The sequence below is a fragment of the Dreissena polymorpha genome, chromosome 3, assembly GCF_020536995.1.
Source record: "Dreissena polymorpha isolate Duluth1 chromosome 3, UMN_Dpol_1.0, whole genome shotgun sequence".
NCBI classification, from domain to species: Eukaryota; Metazoa; Mollusca; class Bivalvia; order Myida; family Dreissenidae; genus Dreissena; species Dreissena polymorpha.
The window spans coordinates 74,485,410-74,507,818 of record NC_068357.1 but is presented as its reverse complement, the minus strand read 5'-3'; the positions used below and the strand labels follow the sequence as shown (position 1 = coordinate 74,507,818).

Here is a 22,409-nt window from a genome sequence, read left to right as displayed (position 1 = left end):
GTTTACATAAATTTCAAAAGGTCGTGGAAACTATCGGCGGAAAATTCTCACCCCTGTACAACTTTCAGCTAAAAGTTTAAATCCATGTCACAACTGTTGCATCATTCGGTTTTACACATTCTTTCGGATGTTTGCTATGTGTGGTTACAAAAACTATAAATATTTTTTTCTTTTGAAAATATAGCTCGGATCATGCCATGTTAAAACATTATACCGTAGTTAAGAATGTATGTAATACATGAATACTTTTTTTTTACATCTTTATTTTTTTAGAATCTGCAAAGCATTTTAAATATTTTTTACATAAACAAAATGCCATTATAAGTAAACCATACAGATATAAACAATATACAAGGGTAGGAGGTAAGGAACATTAACAGGCATAGGGCAAGAACAATAAACACAAACAAGGGCTGGTATTGATAAAGCTACACTCGGCAGAAGATTTCTGACAATGTTTGCTACCAGGAAATCAATAGTTTACATTTTTTGGAAAAAAATCCTGTTAACAATATTAGAAATAAATCATAAAATATAAGTAAATAATCATTGATATTTCATTGACAATATCAAACTGCTTTAATGCAATTCGAACTAAATATCATTGGCAAATTCACATAGCTTTTTAAAAGATGTACATATTCTTTTGCAAAGAAGTTATATAAATACAGAACCTGGAACTTGGAAATTAAATTGAATAAAATTCATGCTTAACCATTTTGCAGATACACATCCAGCTTACATGAAACATAGCGTGAAATATTACATATAACACGCATGAACTAATAACGTTTTTACAATATTTATGCAAATATAAAAAAATACATCAATACCAATCTATAACGCGATCAAAATACTAACAAAGTAACAGCAGAGCTTTTAGTTGCACCAATACAGCAACATGAATGTATTCTTTCTAAAGAAGGCAAGAACTTAAAGCTTAAATAAAATTATATTAAGCTTCAGACTTAATTACTGTTCAGGTAATAAAATACATTATATACCTGTTAATACAGTACTAAAAGAAAGTTGTAATCTCATGCTTACCAGAGCTGGCATTCTAGCAGTATGAACAAATATAGAAATTTAAAGAAAAACTTATCAGCAACAAAAACATCCCCAAATTTATAAAACTCTGAAAACAAACAAGCAAATTCGTTGAATTGGTATCCCCCGTCAATATGCTTCTGGCCACAAAAGAGTTTTATTTGACACTAAAAAAAGCATTTTTTCAAGAAACAAAGGGCCATAACTCTGTTATTAACAGATGGCATACAATGCCATTGGGCGTGCATCATACTCTTTATCCATATATATACTCATACCAAGTTTCAATGAAATCCGCCAAAGTACTTCCAAGATATGGCTTCGGACGGACGGACGGAAAGACAGACAGACAACGCCAAAACAATATCCCTCCGCCATGGCGGGGAATAATAATTGCAGTTCCAGCAAAATGCACAGACAATAATGGTAAACATCTTCATACGTTTTATGTTGCAAAGTTTTAAATGTACAATTTATTAAATTTATATACATTACAGGGTATATATGATATACAACTAGTTGCATTTTTTTTTCCAATGTTTGCTGTTACATAGTTGTGAATATATTAAAATTATATACATGACATAACATATACAACTAAGGTGTTTTATTTAATGCTAAATCACTTATTGAAATATTGAAAATTATCAGGAAACATAATTTCAAACATAGTAAAGATGCATTTAGTGAATATTCATAATTGTAAAATATCAAAAAGAAGTCAAGACAAATAGTAGTAAATGATAAGTATAAAGTCTTGAGTCACAAATACTTATAAACACTTAATATTTAAATTCAAAATACTGGAATCATGAAACCCATACGAGACTTGTAATATTACATATTGCCTTGTATATTTATTGCCCAATCCTTTAACGAAACAAGAGATGTGTTTGTCAGAAACACAATGCCCCCTATTGCGCCGCTTTGAAGCTATATATTTGACCTTGAAGAATGACCTTGACCTTTCACCAATCAAAATGTGCTGCCCCACAAGAAGTAAGTAAGAGATTGAATGGAGAAATGAATTATTTTTATTTTTGACCTTTGACCTTGAAGGTTGACCTTGACCTTTCAACACTCAAAATGTGCAGCTCTACGAGATACACATGCATGCCAAATATGAAGTTGCTGTGTTCAATATTAAAAAAGTTATGCTAAAACTTTAACGAAGGTTGCAGTTTTAGGAAAGAAAAATACAATTTTATTTGACCTTTGACCTTGAAGGATGAACTTGACCTTGACTTTTCACCACTCAAAATGAGCAGCTCCATGAGATACATTTAGATTGAATCGAGAAATGAAAATTAATTAATTTTTATTTTAATGTCCCCCACTATAGTAGTGGGGAACATATTGTTTTTGCCCTGTCTGTTGGTTGGTCTGTTGGTTGGTTGTTTGGTTGGTTTGCGCCAACTTTAACATTTGCAATAACTTTTGCAATATTGAAAATAGCAACTTGATATTTGGCATGCATATGTATCTCATGGAGCTGCACATTTTGAGAGGTGAAAAGTCAAGGTCAAAGTCATCCTTCAAGTCCAAAGGTCTAATATAATTTCACCACTCAAAATGTGCAGCTCCATGAGATACACATGCATGCCAAATATCGAGTTGCTATCTTCAATATTGCAAAAGTTATCGCAAAACTTTAACCCAGATTAAAGTTTACGGACAGAATGACAAGAGTGACAGACAGACAGGTCAAAAACAATATACCCCCGATCTTTCGATCCGGGGGCATAAAAAGCGAACTCAAATACTCAAGTACATGTCTTGTCACATGCCTGTGAAGATATCTCACAAACTAAAAGCATTGTCACAGTTTAATATGTAAATTTAAATGTACACAATAGATGAAAGGTTTTATTTTCAATATTCTTTTTAAATTTGCAAATATATAACACTTTATTATTTCACTGAAGTCGTAAGAAGTTTGTTAGAGAAAAAAGCATGATTTAGAATCTAAGCATTCTGACAAATTATTGACACATTTTGTTTCAAATATTGATTGGTTAAAAAGGTAAGGTCACTATTTAATATATCTCTATCACTTCAACGACCATGGAACATGAGTTTGCATTATAGCACTCACCACATGGCTTAACCTTTTACCACTTAGATATGTACCAATATTTTTACGCATTTGTAGTCCCTAAGAAAGTTACATTTAATTTAATACCTTTATTACTAAATTCAAGTTTTAAAGGCTTCATTTCCAACCCTTAGATACTGATGAGCAGCAAACAGCATAAAGCCATTTTTGCTTTGCTTGTTATGGGGGAAAGAGTTAAAAAACAAAAGGCTGGAAGTAATTGGCACACCGGAGCCCTGCTCAAAGAAACTGATGAAAACTGTATTGTAGTGATGTATATAAATAATACTCGTATAGTGTTGAATACAGCTCGGTTAATTTCACAGGAATAGTAAACAGTCTCTGCAAGTGGTCAACATTTTCTTGCAGAGAGAAAAAACTAATCTGAATTCAACATTTACTTATAATTCTGTTTATTTCTTAAATGTCTTGTTTTTCTTTCTTTTTTCTTTTGAAAATAAATAACCTGCAGATACCTGATAAATATCCAAGGAAATCATAAAAACAAACCGTAGGGCATCAAGAATCTGCACATGTTTGCTGCTTTCCATTGGATGAAAATACACCTTATTTATGACGTTTTTTTTCTACGACAAACGTCTGATGATGTGATAAAATAATCCCCCATTAGAAAAGACTTTTCATCACATATGAAGCATTGAAAGCCAGAGAAACTTTATCACCCAATTTGCAAAGAGAGCCAATATACCATTCTTGCTCGCACATTATCATTTAAAAATCACATTATATGTCAGTGAACAAAACACTGTATGATATTTAGTAAAAAATGCTAAAAAAACAATTCAAGGCAGTGGAACAGGAGAGCCATAACCTTAACCTTTTCCCACTCAGAAGCAAAGTTAAAATGGCCATGTGTAAACAGCATTAAACTGAACAGCCTGCAAGTAACTCGCAGTCTGTTCAGGTTTTATGCTGTTTGCTGCTCCTCAGTATCTAAGGTTGGAAATCAAGCCTTTAAAACTTGAATCTAGCAAAAAAGGTCTTGCCTTAAATTAAGCTTACTTCTGGACTTCAAATGCGTCAAAACACGTATCTAAAAAAGTAAAAGATTAAAGTACATGAACATCTGTGCTATTCTGGCTTATCACAACAACCCGTCTTTTTTGTAGTCACATCACATTAATTATCACCAATTTTTAGTCATCCCTCTGGGAAAACTGAGCTAAATACAAGTGCTGAAAGTATCGTTCTAAATTAGCATTTGCAGCCCATACAAGCAAATCAGGGATCACACTTTTCTCTTGTATTGAATTTTTTTTGTTTTCAGAAAGTCTCCTCCATATGATAATCTCGTCTTGGTGGAAAATGTCATTCAAATCAATATTATAAATCTATTTCATTCGCTGAAAATTATTCAGCATAAACAAAAGGATTTCATTTAAACAATCAAAGGTTGAGCATAGACATGTCAGTATGAGATGACATTAGTTTCACACTGTGCCATCTATATCTTAGCATATTAACATACAATATGACTTATTGCTTGATGAAGCATGTGGCCAAAACATACTGCATGCTTTGGTTGATTCAAAACGGGTGATCAAGGCAAATAACATAGCTGGATTCAAGCACAGGACGTCAGTCGACTCGGTCAGATTTCATCTTTGGTTTTACTGAAATCAGAAAAACCCCAATTATAACTAATGATTAAATGTTATTTTTGTGATAAATGTTCATATTTCATTTTTTCAAGGAACACATGAATTAGGACTGAAAAAGAAGCTTCATTACAATTATTATCGAATTAAGGGAAAAGATTAATATAAGCATCAAGTAACGTTAATAAACTATTGCATAATTCCCATCCACACTTACTTAAGTGCATGCAATAACTGGTTAAGTGCTAATACTTTTCCCTGAAGATATTGAGTTATTGAACTAAGGAACTACAACATTTAACATTTGATATATTAAACAAAATAAAACATGTCAGCATGCCACATAAACCTATTGCACTAAATAAATAGTTCTCAGGTCTTAAAAACCAACAACAATTCCATGCCCAAACAGCTGATTTCAAGCCACATACAATTCAAAACGCAACTATTTTCACAAATATTCAAATAGGACATCTTGTCACAATCACAATAAAATGTTAAAGAAATGCCGAGCACAGAAATGGTCATAATTGTATCTGACCAATTTAAAAAGGACCTTATTTGCATACCATAAAACACAGTCATGATTTGTAACACGCCGAACACAGTCATGATTTGTATCACCCCAACACAGTCATGATTTGTATCATGCCCAACACAGTCATGATCTGTATCAAGCCAAACACAGTCATGATTTGTATCACCCCAACACAGTCATGATTTGTATCATGCCCAACACAGTCATGATTTGTATCAAGCCAAACACAGTCACAATTTGCATCATGCCCAACACAGTTATCAATTTTGATGCTTAATGGGAAAAATGTGTCACATTTAGAGTGGTGTCATGGTTAACCAGAGGAGATGAAAGAAAAATTGTGCCACCCCATGGTGGCAGTGCGTGTCGATGGACATAACCGTTTTGAACTAGGCCAATAGTAACATTCTTAAACAAGAGCTGTGTTTGTGAAACACAATGCCCCCTACTGCGCTTTGAAGTCCCACAGCAGCTATTTTAGAGAAAACAAGCCCCATGATTACTAAGCCAAATATCAATTGACTGGAATGAGTATCACACTTAATCTGTAAGTCATGTAGGTAGACTCACACCAAATAAAGGTCACAGTGACCTTGACCTTTGACCTATTGACCTCAAACCATTAATGATTGTAGATCTCTATGAAATGCATGCACACGTGAAGTTTAAAGAACATAGACCCAAGAGTTTTCATTTTATGAGCAAGGTTAAAGTTTTGGGACAAACACACACTAAAATGACAGACAGACAGACAGACAGACCAAAAACAATATACCCCCTGATCATTCACTCTGGGGGCATAAAAAACATTCTGAGCAAGTTTCATAAAGATTTGACAAAATATTTGACTGCTAGATTGTTCACAAATGTTCAATGTAGCTGGATCCCCAGCAGCCATGCTTTTCGACCAAGCTTACTTATACCATATTTTCTTGATAATAACATTGACAATTGACATCAGATTTTCATTAAATAGTTGGGGCATATTATATAGGTGGGTTTAAATATTAAACTAGACATTTTTTAAAGATGATTGTGTGTAAAATAATGTTTATTAAAACAGTTGTAAAGCAGCTGAAAATGACATTTCATATGCGAACATTATTAAAACAAGAGCTGTCAGAGGACAGCGCGCTCGACTATTCGAGTGCTTGACAGTATAACGTAAGCCATCATGGAGAGGGGGGTATAATGTGGGTGGGTGGTCATTTAATAGATGATCTTTCAAAAAAAAGAAAAAAAAAGAAAAAATTTTTGGGGGGGGGGGATTCTGAGGTGGGGCGTGGGGGATAGTTTGGGTGGAGTCCATTGTGGTATGTCAGGTAAGTGTTGTTTTGTCAAAGTATGAATCAAATATGATGTTAAATAAAGAAGCTATGGCAATTTAAGCAAAATTTATTAATTTGACCTTGAGAGTCAAGGTCATTCAAAGGTCAAGGTCAAATTTAACTTGCAAGGTACAGTAAAATCATGATAGTAACAAAATATTTGAAGTCTAAAGCAATAGCCTTGATACTTTAGAAGTAAAGTGGATCTAAACACAAAATTTAACAAAATATTAAAAGTTACAAAGACAAAAAAGGGCCATAATTCTTACAAAATACTAGATACATTTGTCTGCTCCTGTTTATAGGTTGGGGTCATGTTGGTAAAGAAGTATGCAAAATATAAAAGCAATATGTCAAGGGACATTGAAAATATTTGAGGAGGTACGCAAATTTTAATATAGAGTTATCAGTAATATGCATATTCTAAGTGGAAAAAGGGCCAGAATTCTTACAAAATGCTTAATACAGTTGTCTGCTCTTGTTTATAGGTTGGGGTTATGTTGGTAAGGAAGTATGCAAAATATAAAAGCAATATGTCAAGGGACAATGAAAATATTTGAGGTGGTACGCAAACTTTAACATAGAGTTATCAATAATATGCATATTCTAAGTGGCAAAAGGGCCATAATTCTTACAAAATGCTTGATACAGTTGTCTGCTCTTGTTTATAGGTTGGGGTCATGTTGGTAAAGAAGTATGCAAAATATGAAAGCAATATGTCAAGGGACATAGGAAAAATTTGGGGTGGTACGCAAACTTTAACATTTGCACGCTCACACTAACGCCTACGCCGGGGTGAGTAGGATAGCTCCACTATATATATTTCATATATAATAGTCGAGCTAAAAAACATTGTATATTGAATATTATGAAAAGCTTACTGCAATATATATCCAAATATGGAATTTAACAAACGGCCAAGATATAAGAAAAAAACAAGGGCTGTTTGTAAAACATGCATGCCCCCCATATGGGCTGTCAGTTGTAGTGGCAGCTATTGAGTGAATACGTTTTTTGTCACTGTTACCTTGACCTTTGACCTGAAAATCAATAGGGGTCATCTGCCAGTCATGATCAATTTACCTATGAAGTTTTATGATCCTAGGCGTAAGCATTCTTGAGTTATCATCCGGAAACCATTTTACTGTTTTGTGTCACTGTGACCTTGACCTTTGACCTAGTGACCTGGAAATCAATAGGGGTCATCTGCAAGTCATTATCAATGTACCTATGAAGTTTCATGATCCTAGGCGTAAGCATTCTTGAGTTATCATCCAGAAACCATTTTACTGTTTCGAGTCACTGTGACCTTTGACCTAGTGACCTGAAAATCAATAGAGGTCATCTGCCAGTTATGATCAATGTACCTATGAAGTTTCATGATCCTAGGCGTAAGCATTCTTGAGCTATCATCTGGAAACCATTTTACTGTTTTGAGTCACTGTGACCTTGACCTTTGACATAGTGACCTGAAAATCAATAGGGGTCATTTGCCAGTCATGATCAATGTACCTATGAAGTTTCATGATCCTAGACATAAGCATTCTTGAGGCATCATCCGGAAACCGTTTTACTATTTCGAGTCACTGTTACCTTGACCTTTGACCTGAAAATCAATAAGGGTCATCTGCCAGTCATGATCAATGTACCTATGAAGTTTCATGATCCTAGGCATAAGCATTCTTGATTTATCATCCGGAAACCATATTACTATTTCGAGTCACTGTGCCCTTGACCTTTGACCTAGTGACCTGAAAATCAATAGGGGTCATCTGCCAGTCATGATCAATGTACCTATGAAGTTTCATGATCATAGGCGTAAGCATTCTTGAGTTATCATCTGGAAACCATTTTACTTTTTCGAGTCACTGTGACCTTGACCTTTGACCTAGTGACCTGAAAATCAATAGGGGTCATCTGCGAGTCTTGATCAATGTACTTATGTAGTTTCATTTTCCTAGGCGTAATCATTCTTGAGTTATCATCCGGAAACCGTTTTACTATTTCGAGTCACTGTGACCTTCACCTTTGACCTAGTGACCTGAAAATCAATAGGGGTCATCTGCCAGTCATGATCAATGTACATATGAAGTTTCACGATCCTAGGCCAAAGCGTTCACGAGTTATAATCCGGAAACCATCTGGTGGACGGACTGACGGAAGGACAGACCGACCGACATGTGCAAAACAATATACCCCCTCTTCTTCAAAGGGGGCATAACAAGATTTTTCCCAAAAATATTACTTCTAGAGTGCTAACAAAGTTAAACTACATCCATATAAAAAAAAACTGCCTAACCCCCTGCCAACTATGTTTTTCAATGAAACTTAACAAATTTTAATCCACCAAAGTATTGTTATAATTAATATTCTTAGCAAGTTTCATGATGGTTAGACCAACGATGTTTATTTTAACAGAACAAAAATTGTTTTCACTTTGTAGATTTATCATAAGAAAAAAGTACTGGGCAAATATCATGATGATTGGTCTGAAAATGTTACTTGTAGGAAGTAAACAAGATTTTACTATCACAATTTATGGAAAATGCTCCACCCCCTGGCACACTTGTTTTTCAATGGACTGGAAACATTTTTAACTCAGTCAATATATCATAAGCACAAATGTCCCCAGCATGTTTTATAATGATTGTCCAAAAAGTATGACTTCTAGAGTGTTCACAAGCTTTTTTTAATTTGACCTTGTGACCTACAGTTTGTCCTCACGCGATCCAGTTTTTAACTTAGCCGAGATATTATCGTGACAAATGTTTTGAAAATGTCTAATGATGAATTGACAATAAATATGGCCTCTAGAGTAATATTGATGATTGACAACAAACAACAGACAAAAGGTGATCCAAAAAGCTCAACATGAGCATGTTGTGTTCAGGTGAGCTTAAAACACCAACCAGCAGCTAGTGACATTCCAAGCCAAACACTGATAAGGTTTCAGTTAATATCCAACCTGGTATTGTACACAAGCATGGCAGGCAGATATATATGTGGAAGTAATTATCGGAACCTTGGCCATTGCTTCTCCTTGCTGGTAAGCGGCACGTAAATCACACCCATAAGGTTGTGTTTTTTCACAGAGCCATCTGGCAGCTTGTCAATCTGCTGTAATATTTGGTTTTCCCCTTCTCCACCCACTGGTATGATCAGTCGGCCTCCTGGCTTCAGCTGATCTATGAGCTGGAAACAGAGGGACTTCCAGTTGGCCACAAGTTGTGACTTGTCATGCATTACGATGATTCATTATGGGTTTACATTTTAGAAGTAAATATTATTAAATTAAACTAGGGATGCAACAGGTTACAAAAAACATATTAATTGTTTACATAAGGTTTTATAAAATTTATTTAAATACTTTTGTTAATGTTTGTTAGATTGTGTATTTATTTTTCCTGCGTAAAAGCATACAAGTAAAAAATTATAAGAACTACACAATTTTCATTTTTATGTCTCATTATTTTATTTTTGGCTACATTCATGTTGTAGCGCTCACAACAATGTTGTGTTTCTTTGTTCATTCAGTTTGATTTTTTAAACTCAAAGCACTTAAAATAAAGAGTGTTTTTTTCAAATAAAATTTAAATGGAAATTTAATAATATGATTTATCAATATATTCATTTAATTGCAATATAACTAAATATTATGAACTAAAATACTTCTAGTTTCTTACAATTTGTTATTGTACCTTACTGCACAACTTTAAAGCAATTACATCAATACCAAATTGAATGGGTTTTTTTAGTTAACAGTTTATTGTTACCTTGTAATAAAATAAGTTTAATGTTAAGATATGCATTGAAAACTTTCAATAAGAATTTTATATTTATGTTTGTGGGTATGTATCAAATGGCATTAAACAGACTTCAATTAGAAGACAGTTCTGAAGCATTTAGCTCAGGCATATTAAGCATTTAGTGAAATCAAGCGCATTGCGTGCACAAACATGCATGATTTATAATTGGTATGACAGCCAAAATTCGTAACAGTTGGTAGTAAAAACGCTTAACAACCGAAATGAAAATAATTCCCATCTGTATCAGGGCATGAGTGATTGTGTTGTTTAAAACATATTTAACACTTTTATTCTACACGTTTAATATAAAAACTAGCTTTAGTTTAATAAAATAAATCAAATAATATGGTTATGTGTAGTTGCAGAATTGCCCTTCGGCCATGAACTTCTAAAATCTTGTCCAGTACCATTTAAATGACACTAACTATTCTAGTAGCAGTTGTAAACAAAAATCAAAATGTTTAAACACTGTTCAGACCAATGCCAAAGTCTTGAGTTACTTAAACATATACATTATATCTGCACAGGTAATGCATATAACTTTAAAAAGTCGCAATGGCGTAATGTACATGGTGTCTGCCTAGCGATCAGGAGGTCACAGTGGCGTAGTGTACATGGTGTCTGCCTAGCTATCAGGAGGTCACAGTGGCGTAGTGTACATGGTGTCTGCCTAGCGATCAGGAGGTCACAGTGGCGTAGTGTACATGGTGTCTGCCTAGCTATCAGGAGGTCACAGTGGCGTAGTGTACATGGTGTCTGCCTAGCTATCAGGAGGTCACAGTGGCATAGTGTACATGGTGTCTGCCTAGCTATCAGGAGGTGTACATGGTGTCTGCCTAGCTATCAGGAGGTCACAGTGGCGTAGTGTACATGGTGTCTGCCTAGCTATCAGGAGGTCACAGTGGCGTAGTGTACATGGTGTCTGCCTAGCTATCAGGAGGTCACAGTGGCATAGTGTACATGGTGTCTGCCTAGCTATCAGGAGGTGTACATGGTGTCTGCCTAGCTATCAGGAGGTCACAGTGGCGTAGTGTACATGGTGTCTGCCTAGCTATCAGGAGGTCACAGTGGCGTAGTGTACATGGTGTCTGCCTAGCTATCAGGAGGTCACAGTGGCATAGTGTACATGGTGTCTGCCTAGCTATCAGGAGGTGTACATGGTGTCTGCCTAGCTATCAGGAGGTCACAGTGGAGTAGTGTACATGGTGTCTGCCTAGCTATCAGGAGGTCACAGTGGCGTAGTGTACATGGTGTCTGCCTAGCTATCAGGAGGTCACAGTGGCGTAGTGTACATGGTGTCTGCCTAGCTATCAGGAGGTCACAGTGGCATAGTGTACATGGTGTCTGCCTAGCTATCAGGAGGTGTACATGGTGTCTGCCTAGCTATCAGGAGGTCACAGTGGCGTAGTGTACATGGTGTCTGCCTAGCTATCAGGAGGTCACAGTGGCATAGTGTACATGGTGTCTGCCTAGCTATCAGGAGGTGTACATGGTGTCTGCCTAGCTATCAGGGGGTCACAGGTTCGATCCCCACTGTGGGAGCATTCACACCAAGTACTGGTTCTAGACCCAGAAAACAGACTCGAGAGCAATTCAAATGAACCGTTGGCTTTCTATTCAATCAAGCTAAAATAAAACAGTTAAATTTAATGCATATAACTGCATGTATATAATGTAATCTGACCATGAAAGGCAGTTACAACCATAAAACAAGAATGTCTTCTTAGTAAACATATTGGGTAATAGCATTTTTTTTAATGGATCGATAAATAATCCTTTACAATTCAACTTTAAACAAGATCACCGCCTTGCGGTTGCAGACCGCGCATCTATTTTCTTTTTAAAGGTGAAGGGACTCTCAATTTAAATTACAAAGGAGGGAGAGGTGGAGTGAAGAGGGGTGTATAGTGTGGGGGTGTGGACATTACTACATTATCTTCCAAAAATGCGGAAAAAAAAAATCGGCGTGGGGGGATTCTTGAGTGCGATGGTTGGACGGTATTTAAAAAATAAAATAATAAAAATAAATATTTGTGTTTTTTAACCGTTTCAAAAAAAAAAATGGGGGGGGGGTGGGGTGGGGAGGGGGGTATAGTGTGAGGGTGTGGTGGTCATTTGTGAGATGATCTTAAAAAAAAAAAAATAGGGGGGGGGAGGGGGAGGGGGGATGGTTTGGGTGGAGTCTATTGTGGTATGTCAGGTAAGAGTAGTTTTGTCAAAGTATCAATCAAATCTAATCATAAATAAAGAAGTTATTGCAATTTACATGTAAGCAAAATTTATTAATTTGACCTTGAGAGTCAAGGTCATTCAAAGGTCAAGGTAAAATTCAACTTGCCAGGTACAGTAACATCATGATAGTAAGAAAGTATTTGAAGTTTGAAAGCAAAAGCATTGATTCTTTAGAAGTAAAGTGGATCTAAACACAAAATTTAACAAAATATTCAAAGTTAAAAAGACAAAAAAGCGCCATAATTCTGTAAAAATGACAACCAGAGTTATGCAACTTGTCCTTTTACTGTCCCCTTATGATAGTTTGCGAGTGTTCCAAGTATAAAAGCAATATCTATGATACTTTAGGGGTAAAGTGGACCAAAACACAAAACTTAACCAAATTTTAAATTTTCTAAGTATAAAGGGCCCATAATTCCGTCCAAATGCCAGTCAGAGTTACATAACTTTGCCTACACAGTCCCCTTATGATAGTTAGTAAGTGTTGCAAGTATGAAAGCAATAGCTTTGATACTTAAGGAATAAAATGGACCTAAACACAAAACTTAATCAAAATTTTCAATTTTCTAAGTATAAAAAGGGCACATTATTCTGTCAAAATGCACGCCAGAGTTATCTAACTTTGCCTGCCCAGTCCCCTCATGATAGAAAGTAAGTGCACCAAGTTTGAATGCAATAGCATTGATACTTTCTGAGAAAAGTGGACCTAAACGCAAAACTTAACCGGACACCGACGCCAACGCTGACGCAGACGCCAACGCCGACGCCAAGGTGATGACAATAGCTCATAATTTTTTTCAAAAAATAGATGAGCTAAAAAGGGACTAAAAAAGAATTAGCCCAAAAAGTTATCTGGAGCTCTGAGTATGTTCATGCTATGCAGTCAATAACAATTTGTTGCATAATCCAATCTTGAGTAGGATTATGAATGTAAATTGTAGGCATTGCCTACATTGTCAAATAACATATGACAAGTAAAATTCAGGATCTTCATTAATTTTATTAACCTAGCTTAAGTAGTTTTAAGTTATGGCAGATTTTAATTATCAATTATGTCTGTTACCATAGCCACCACAATTTTGCGCTGATGAAGAAATTGAAATAATGTGCATATTCACCATATGGCACAGTATTCACATCCAGAGTTTCATCGATCTTACTTAAGTACTTTTAGAGTTGTGGCTGATTCCTGATTTAAGTAATCAATTTTTTCTTTATAAAGTACCGGAAAACGTCATCTTCCCAATGGGGGAAAAAACAAAAAATTCCCAATTGCAGTCCAAAAAAATCCCAATGGGTGGTTTCCAAAAAATTTGAAACGAAATGCAACATTTAATTTATTTCCCTATGCAGAAAATATAAAATTGACAATTTGTCAACAATAATTTATCAATTTTAAAGTATTTGTTAGCAACTAATAAAATACACCAATTTCCAAATCTAAAGACTTCACAGCGCGAATTTTTCCTATTTCAATTTTTTTCGCGCTAATTTTTCCAAATTGGGCTTGTACCTGTACTTTTCTCAATGGATAAAAAAATCGCTGTTCTCTACCCATAGCAACCACACTTTTTGTCTGACAAAAAATCTGAAACAACATGCAGGAATTTCCGGTCATGTTTATCTACCTACCGCCTGTGGCAAGGTTGGAGCGGCAGCCCCGACGTGTATGGCATCATACGGAGCCTCTGGCTCGTACCCCTGTCTACCGTCTCCTGTGATCAGCGTCAACTGTCCGGTACCCAGTAAGGCCGACAGTTTGGGGTCCTTCCTCACATTGTCTAGGGAACCATCCACCAGCTCCTTGATGTGGTCGATGCCAATGGCTTTACCCTCTGATCCAACCTGCCATGGAGTAGGGCAATGTGGTTTGAGAATTTTGATTTGGTTATTTTATTATTTATGTCATTTGCATTAGGTTTTAATTTTTGTTATTTCTTATAATATCATTCTTTTTTAGTTAAACAATACCAATATGTAATATTCTCAATAATCAGGGATCATTTTTTTTTCGGTTGTCGGTCCTAGACCAATTGGGTCATGAAAGACCGATTGAAAATCCCAAACAGTCGGTCCGATTCTGTTTGCTAAATTCTCATCTCATGAAATCGATTGCACAGTGCACATGCTAACACACCCTAATTACTTATCTCGATTAGGTATGATAAACCATTCGCTGCAGTCTCTAAACCGGTCAGGACCAGTTTATTGCACGTCAGCCGACTAGTATCAGAGTATGACCCCAAGCAGCGAAGATTCGCGCGGTTGTGTATTAATCATGCGTGAATAACCCCGTGTCAATATCAAGCGATAATTTCACTGGCTTATACCTAGCACACTAATCGGTCCATAATGTGTACTTGTCCACGATAAAATCGTTGATAGTTACTTTGGAGATGAAAACCTCGATGTTATTCTCGTCGAAATTGTGCATTTCATGCATGATACAGTAAACTTTCATATAAACAAAAAAAATCGAATATTCTGCAATAATTGTGGGCGGACCTTATACACTAAAAGCACACGCTATTACTAAACAAAACATGCCGATACATTTTCCACCAGCTTAATAATCCGGCAATAAATGAATGAAAGTCGCGGATCTGATCGACAGAAAAGCAGAAAGTTATTTTTATGGGCGGAACTTCACATAAAATAGTACACAAGAAAAATAATATACATTGTATAAATCTTAAGAAAAAATCGTGTTAGAATCAAAATAATTCATGTACTTTATTGTTTAATGTTGAATAACCCACAACCAGAAGTTTCGATGCGTGGTTTAACTTGTACATTTATCATACCACCTTCATGAATGGCAAAATCAATGGCATATATTTTAATGTAATTTGTCATGATTTCGGATATAAATTTTCGGACACTTTTTCACCATTTAAATCCAGACCGATTGATGTTGTGGGAAAATATGATCCCTGTCAATAATATATTTATACCAATACCTCAACTTTTACCAATCAAGGTTAAGATGTGCAAAGTGCTGTGCAAAATAACTTATTTAATTAAATACTAGAATGCTTCTTTTTATCTGTCATAGTCATTATCTTTCACTTTGCCAAAGAGTGACAAAATAATTTGCACATGATGTCCCGTAATCTTACTTCACTTGTTTATTGGTAGTCATAGAATAAGAACAGTGCCAATGTGTACACATCCTCTTATTAGATGATGCATGTAAAACAGGGAATACCAAAATTCAAATTCGACTTAAATCAAATCTTTGTTTTGATCTAAATAGTAAGTCATTTATTTATTTACATCTTACAGCTACAGACTAAAATGAATGATTGTGTTTAAGTGTCGCATCATACAGTCAAAATTAATGTCCCAACCATTTCAAGAAATTTCTAAAAAATTATGGCATGTATGCGACATAACAATTATGCAATCAACATAAAATATTTCCTGTGGTTTAGAACCTAAAGTTGTGAACTTTTATAGCAAACGTGAGACGTTTCTTTATAGTTGTAAATATTTCATTTTCAGTCACAAAATATTTGAGCCGCGCTCTGGGTACACAAGGCTAAATGCTTTTGCATAAAGTGTCATCCCAAATTAGCCTGTGCAGTCTGTATAGGGTAATCAATGACAACACTTTCCGCTTTTTTTTTAATATTTGTTTTTAGGAAGTCTCTTATGAACCGTAAAACAATCTAGGCAGAAAGTGTTGTCCCTGTGCCAACTACTGAGGCTCATCTCGGATGACATTTGTCGCACATGCATTAGCCCAATTTTTCCCACAATGCAGCTCATATGTGTTTTTGCTTATACCAGGAGAGCCATGCATGCTGTGAGATAGCCAGAGCCTGACCCCACGTCCAGGGCCTTGGAACCCTCTTTCAGATGTCCTGACAGGATCTCCAGGGCATGGGCATGCTGCAAGAACAGCCAGCAAAACAGTCACTTATTGCAACATATGGGCCGTGCTCTGTGAAAAGGGGGTTTAATGCATGTGCGTAAAGTGTCATCACAGATAAGCCTGTGCAGTCCCCAGAGGCTAATCAGGGACGACACTTTCCGCCTAAACTGGATTTTTGCTAAGAAGAGACTTTCTGTAAAGAAAAACACTGGTACCATAAAAGCGGAAAGTGTAATTCCTGATTAATCTGGGATGACACTTGACAAATATGCATTACACCCCTTTTTCACAGAGCAAGGCTCAAACCGTCTTTATCCTAATAAACGCTCCCGCCCTAATAAATGCGCCCCTATCGTATAATAAAATGAAGGAGTGATCAAAATAATAGCGCCCCCATTTCTCAGCTGCTAAGGGGTAAAGTAATTGCATTTTATTGACGGAAATTTTTTTTATCAACAAGGTAATTGGCAAGAACCTTATAGAAATAAAACTTAAATAATAATAATAATAACATATATATTTGGAACAGATCGATGTAAGAATTAAACTCCAACATGCAGAAGATTTTATTATAGTATCTGTGTTTTCAGTTTGAAATGTCAAATTCATGTTACGTTTTTTTATGACACCGTGCATTTAAAATACAGATCTACCCAGGTTGTTCAATAATTAACACTGTTCATATCTCGGCCACGCGTACTGTTACAGTTCTCACTACGGTCATATCGAAACAGCCCTTTCATTTCACATGATATTAGGGTGTAGTATTCTTATAAAACTATTTGTGATATGTTAACGATTGCTCAATGAACTCGGAACTTTTTGCAAATACCAGTTAACACATTTTAGGTGTTGGCTCATATTATACCTAACGGAGGGTGAAATAAACGCGCCCTCTTTGTGGTTTGCATCGCGCTTGGGGGCGTTTATTAGGATAAAGATGTTATTAAGTGTATGTAGTGACCTTAAGAAAAATATTTGTGATGTAAATCTTGTATAATATACCTCTTGTATAGAGTAAAATAACAGCGTATTTCCACTATGAAATACAAGCGCAAAGATACTAATTCCGTATTTCATATTTTGAAGTCTTAGTCTGTTTTCTTAAAGTCTCTATAACGCTCAAAATCAACGAACATTTCGTAAAGTATTTTGTTAAATAAAGTTGACACCTAAACAATCAGTGTTCCTTATAGCAATAGCCACAATTTTAATGCTAGATGTGGTATGATTACATAGATTTTTGTAGATACAAAATGCTCATTTTTATTTATTTGTGACACAATTAATTCCATTTTAATTTCCCGCGAATATATCTATTCATACGACACACAAACACCATGTTAGTGTTCATGTGTCGTATAAATAAATATGCACAACAATAATAAAAACGAGCATTATGTATCTACAAACATCTATTTTACCAGACCACATCTGGCGTTGCAATTTCGGCAATTGCCATAAGGAACACTGATTTTTAATTGGTTAAGTGTATTTTACGAAAAATTGTACGAAATTTTCGTTGATTTTTAGTAGTTATGTTACTTTAACAGCTTGGAAACTTCAAAAGGAAAATACATTTATAGGTTTAGAATAATAACTATCATAAACATTCCAAGCATGTTCATGTGCGTCTTTTTCAACATGAGATTTGTTCTAATTTTCGTGTAAATGTACCAAGCTAAAAATAACGCAATTGTTTAAAAAAGTAAGAACAGAGTACAGTGAAAAAAACAGACAAAGGGCACATCATTCTGCCAAAACTTGTTGAAGTGGAAATTCTGTTATTTACAGTCATCTACACATTGAAGGGACCTGTTCATGTTTCAATAAATTTACCAAACTGAAAAAATGTTTAAGATTTGCAAATTTTTGTTGTAGTTCTGTAGTTGTTTTTTCAATAAAAAAGTTATACTGAACATTTACTATGCTCTTAAATATCAATTATATGCATCTTTTAACTATTTAAAAACCTGAAAATAATCAAGCCTTACAAACGCGTAACAATTGTATAATAAGGAAAGTTTTTTTGTTATTGATATACTTGACATTCCGACGATTACTTATATAAAGTATAAAAAAACATTGATAACCATGTCAGCACAGATTAAAGAGTGGTTTAAGTGTTTGAATTTTACTCCAGAGGTCAGTGGTTGGAGCCCAGGTGTGGATAGCTTTTTTTCTTTCTTTAATTTTATTCTTGTTATATACTGGAACTTATTAGTTCCCATGTTTACATGTACATTTATCAATTTAAAGCATTTAATGACAAACCTCAAAACATGCAAAAATCGGTGAAAAGGTCCCTTAAAGGTCATTGAACTGGAAATGATTGAGCTAGATCCAGCCACTAGTAACAGAGACTTGAAAACACAAGATTTTAGGAGTACCTGTATATATTCCATAGTGGAAACACAAACAAAGGGCCGTCATTCTGCAAAAACTTGTCAAAACCAAAATTCCATTGTATTCTTCATCTATATATTAAGGTCATTCAACTGAGACAGTTAAAGAAATGTTCACACAGTAGTTAAAAAAAAAGTTAAAACACTAAATATTGGGACTATATATTCCATAGTGCAAAAACAGACAAAGACCATAATTCTGTTATTCAATAATTTGATATTTTACACATGTTTCATGATTCATTCATGAATACAGCATGTATTTGAGCTTTACACCTCAGAGCCTCATGCTAAGTAGGCAGATAGCTCAAGAGCTTCACTGTTATGGAGCATAACAATGTGGACTTGTTTTTACCATATGCGGTGCAGAAATGGTGACTTGGTAGCCAATGCTCTGCGGAGAATCATTGTACGGATTGAATTTGCAAAAGTGTTTTCTGTCCACTGTTTTCATTGCTTCAATGACTCTCGGGTCCTTGATAATTCCATTGGCTGTCAAAAGAAAATGATTAATCTTAATTAGTTCATGTCTCTTAAGTGATGGGCAAAAAATAACATAATGTTATTATTTAGCTTAAAACACTTTATCTTACCATTGTCAAAGCATAGAGAAAATTAGTACTTTAAGATACTAGTGTTCTTGTAAAAACCAACATTAACAAGATTAACAATACAGGACTATAAATATAGAGGACATACTTCAGATATGTCAGATATTGTTATTAATGTAGGAATCTTAATAAAAAAGCCTCATTCACACAAGTAAAAAGCTGTATATTTCAAGACTAACTGATACTACATGTAATAGTAACTTTTTTTTGCTTGAATTTACGCCTAGCTCATTTGGTACTCGTGCAGCAAAGGACTTCAAATCCGAGGAAGGCAGGTTAGATCTCTGTCAAAACTTCTAAAGATTAGAAATTAAATCTTTTCTACAGCCATTCTCCCCTTACTTCTGATTTAAAAAGGGCAGTTGCCAATAACTGTTATTGTATGTGCACTTAGAACTGGTAGACCAGCTAACCCTGGAAATTGCCAGTGGTTTTTTTCACCATTTTGGGAATGGAGCTGAGTCCCTTTGGATTGGGAAAAATCACAGTGTTTTCACCAAAATTGGCAAATAAGTGTTGTAGTTTTTTTGCTAACAAATGCTTTAAAAATGAAAATTCAAGTGTTTTAATTTGTAACTTGTAGAGCTGGATGGAAGATAAACTAAATGTAAATCTAAAAAAATCATTCAAAAATATTTTTGTTAAACCTTAAATTGGGAATATTTAGGTCCAATTTGGGAAAAATATAACAAAAATTCCATTGGGAATGGGGCCAGATACCGGCCCCTATTTTGAATTTAAAAAAAAAGACTGAGTGTGAGTTGGCAAACTGACCGCCATGACATGAAACACTGTTGAAAATAGCCCAACACCCCCCCCCCCCACACACACACACAAACAAACACAAATTTAACTAAAGTTTCAACAGTATTTCATTCACACCATGGTCATGCTTAGGGCAAATACTTATGCAAGTAATTGACAACTGCCTTACTTCAATAATAGGGTGTGTGTGGGAAGGAAAGATTGAACCCACAACTCTCTACAAACTGATCAAACAGGTCCAGTGTAATTTTTCAACCACAAGTTAATTTCATTGAATTGAAACGTAAACATTATTTTTTTATGTAAAAGTTTCATTTAAAGACGAAAATTTGTTCCCATATGCTAAACAACACACCATATTCAAAAACCTTGAAAAAAGGTGATACAGTTGAAAGTTGAACCCTTACCATGCAGATTGTCCACAAGGTTGGCATTACTGCTGCCACTGGATTGCCAAGCCATGATGCCGCGAAAAGGAGCACACAATAATGCAAACAGCCCAATTGTTGTAGTTCGAAGTAATTTGTGTCTAGACTTGTAAGTCAAGCATAACCTGTGCATTTGTTGAAATTTTGATGACTTGATACTGAAACAAAAAATGCTTATTTTTAAATGAAACAAGTTTACAATTTTAATGTTTAACTTGAATGGATGAAATGTAGAACAGTAACTTACTTTCAAACATTGATTAGTCAATACAACAATTATATACACATTTGTATTACCTAGCTTGCAGATGAATCGACAAAATTTAAATAAACATCGTGACAATTATTGGCATTAACACTAAACAGATGGAATCTAACAAATATAATTTGTAAACAAAGTTTTAAAAAATACCGAAATATTACGGTATTGAACAAATAATGCATACCTTTGTGTCTAACATTTATAAGTTAAATGTTACTTAATAGAACTGTCTATAATGCAACAATGCAAAAATACGAAAAATCTCAATTATTAACGAACTATGCAAGACATTCCAAAGTGTTACTATTTCGGATAACCTTCACCTTCCGAAATAAGGTGTTACAAAAATAATGTGTCGTGAAAATTGCAATGAACGCCTTTTGCACGAGATTCCCATCATAACTTGGAAATGTTTGTAAACAGAAAATAAATAGATACATAAATTATCGCATCTTTCTGCCTGACAAGATATTATTGAAATTAAACGTGAGTATGCCCTGCCAATTTCTTTATGTATTGGTTTTTTAAATACAGATATCAAATGATGTGTAAAGTTAAGTCTTTTATACAACAAGATTAGGATGTTATACTATAGATCTTAAGGACATATCACTTTCTGAAATGGTCAGAAGTGGGTGAAGTAATGTAAAACAATAATTCCTTATATTAACATTCTATTTAAAGTTAGGAAACATGTGCACAATTAAAATAACATATAGATCTACTTCAGCGATACATGAACCAGTTGTAACGAAATCTTTCAAAAAGAGTAAATAATTACATGTTTTCACCTTATAAACCACTTTTTTCTTGGGCGTTGTAAGTCCTTATTTTCTTATTTTGTTCATAAACCCATTGACACCAGCAGGAACCTACACTACTGTAGTAGATAATGTTAAGAGTATTATTAAATATAACACACTAGAAATACTGAAAAAAGGATCCTTTCTTGTAAGAAAATTTTTAAACAACTTGTGTCTAAAAATAGTACACTTGAAAAAGTATGGTGGGCCAGAAATGATAATTAAAAATTATTTATATGAAAGATACAGAAATTTTGAATTTTTTTTAATAAAATCCCTTTATTTTTATAGCGTACGTTAATAATATATAGATAATGATGTATAAATGTGTTTGCTAAAGTGATGTTTCACAGTGTTTCAAAAAGTTTAATCAAATTTATATTTGTCATTTCTTGTCAACCATACTTTTTCCTACTATTTTTAGACTCAAGTTGTTTACATTTTTTCTTACAAGAAAGGATCCTTTTTTCAGTGTTTCTAGTGTGTTATATTTAATAATACTCGAATATTATCTTCTACAGTAGTTTAGGTTCCAGCTGGTGTCAATGGATTTATGAACGAAGTAAGAAAATAAGGACTTACAACGCCCAAGA

The 22,409-nt window shown here is 34.7% G+C and overlaps 2 protein-coding genes across 7 annotated transcripts in view; one reads left to right on the top strand and one right to left on the bottom strand.

Annotated features, from left to right (window-relative positions):
- Positions 1–21,356, bottom strand: part of LOC127874784 (protein-L-isoaspartate(D-aspartate) O-methyltransferase-like) — a 169,562-nt gene extending 148,206 nt beyond the window's left edge. The window contains exons 1-7 of one of the 5 annotated variants that reach the window (XM_052419408.1): positions 21,198–21,356; positions 20,731–20,909; positions 19,303–19,439; positions 16,455–16,559; positions 14,298–14,510; positions 9,593–9,819; positions 2,013–4,776 (exon numbers count right to left, since the gene is read on the bottom strand). In XM_052419408.1, coding sequence (XP_052275368.1) covers positions 9,640–9,819; positions 14,298–14,510; positions 16,455–16,559; positions 19,303–19,439; positions 20,731–20,884 — 789 coding nt within the window. In that variant the 5' untranslated portion in view covers positions 20,885–20,909; positions 21,198–21,356 and the 3' untranslated portion in view covers positions 2,013–4,776; positions 9,593–9,639. Of the gene's footprint in view, positions 1–2,012; positions 4,777–9,592; positions 9,820–14,297; positions 14,511–16,454; positions 16,560–19,302; positions 19,440–20,730; positions 20,910–21,048; positions 21,145–21,197 lie in introns of those variants that run through there. The other 4 variants (XM_052419404.1, XM_052419406.1, XM_052419405.1 and 1 more) reach the window with 4 other exon arrangements.
- The window catches only part of LOC127874777 (pleckstrin homology domain-containing family G member 1-like), a 290,411-nt gene that overhangs the window by 129,972 nt on the left and 138,030 nt on the right, over positions 1–22,409 (top strand). The window contains exon 1 of one of the 2 annotated variants that reach the window (XM_052419390.1): positions 21,388–21,499. The exons of the other annotated variant lie outside the window; for it this stretch is intronic. The gene's annotated coding sequence lies outside the window, so the exon portion shown is untranslated. Of the gene's footprint in view, positions 1–21,387; positions 21,500–22,409 lie in introns of those variants that run through there. 2 annotated transcript variants of the gene reach the window in all.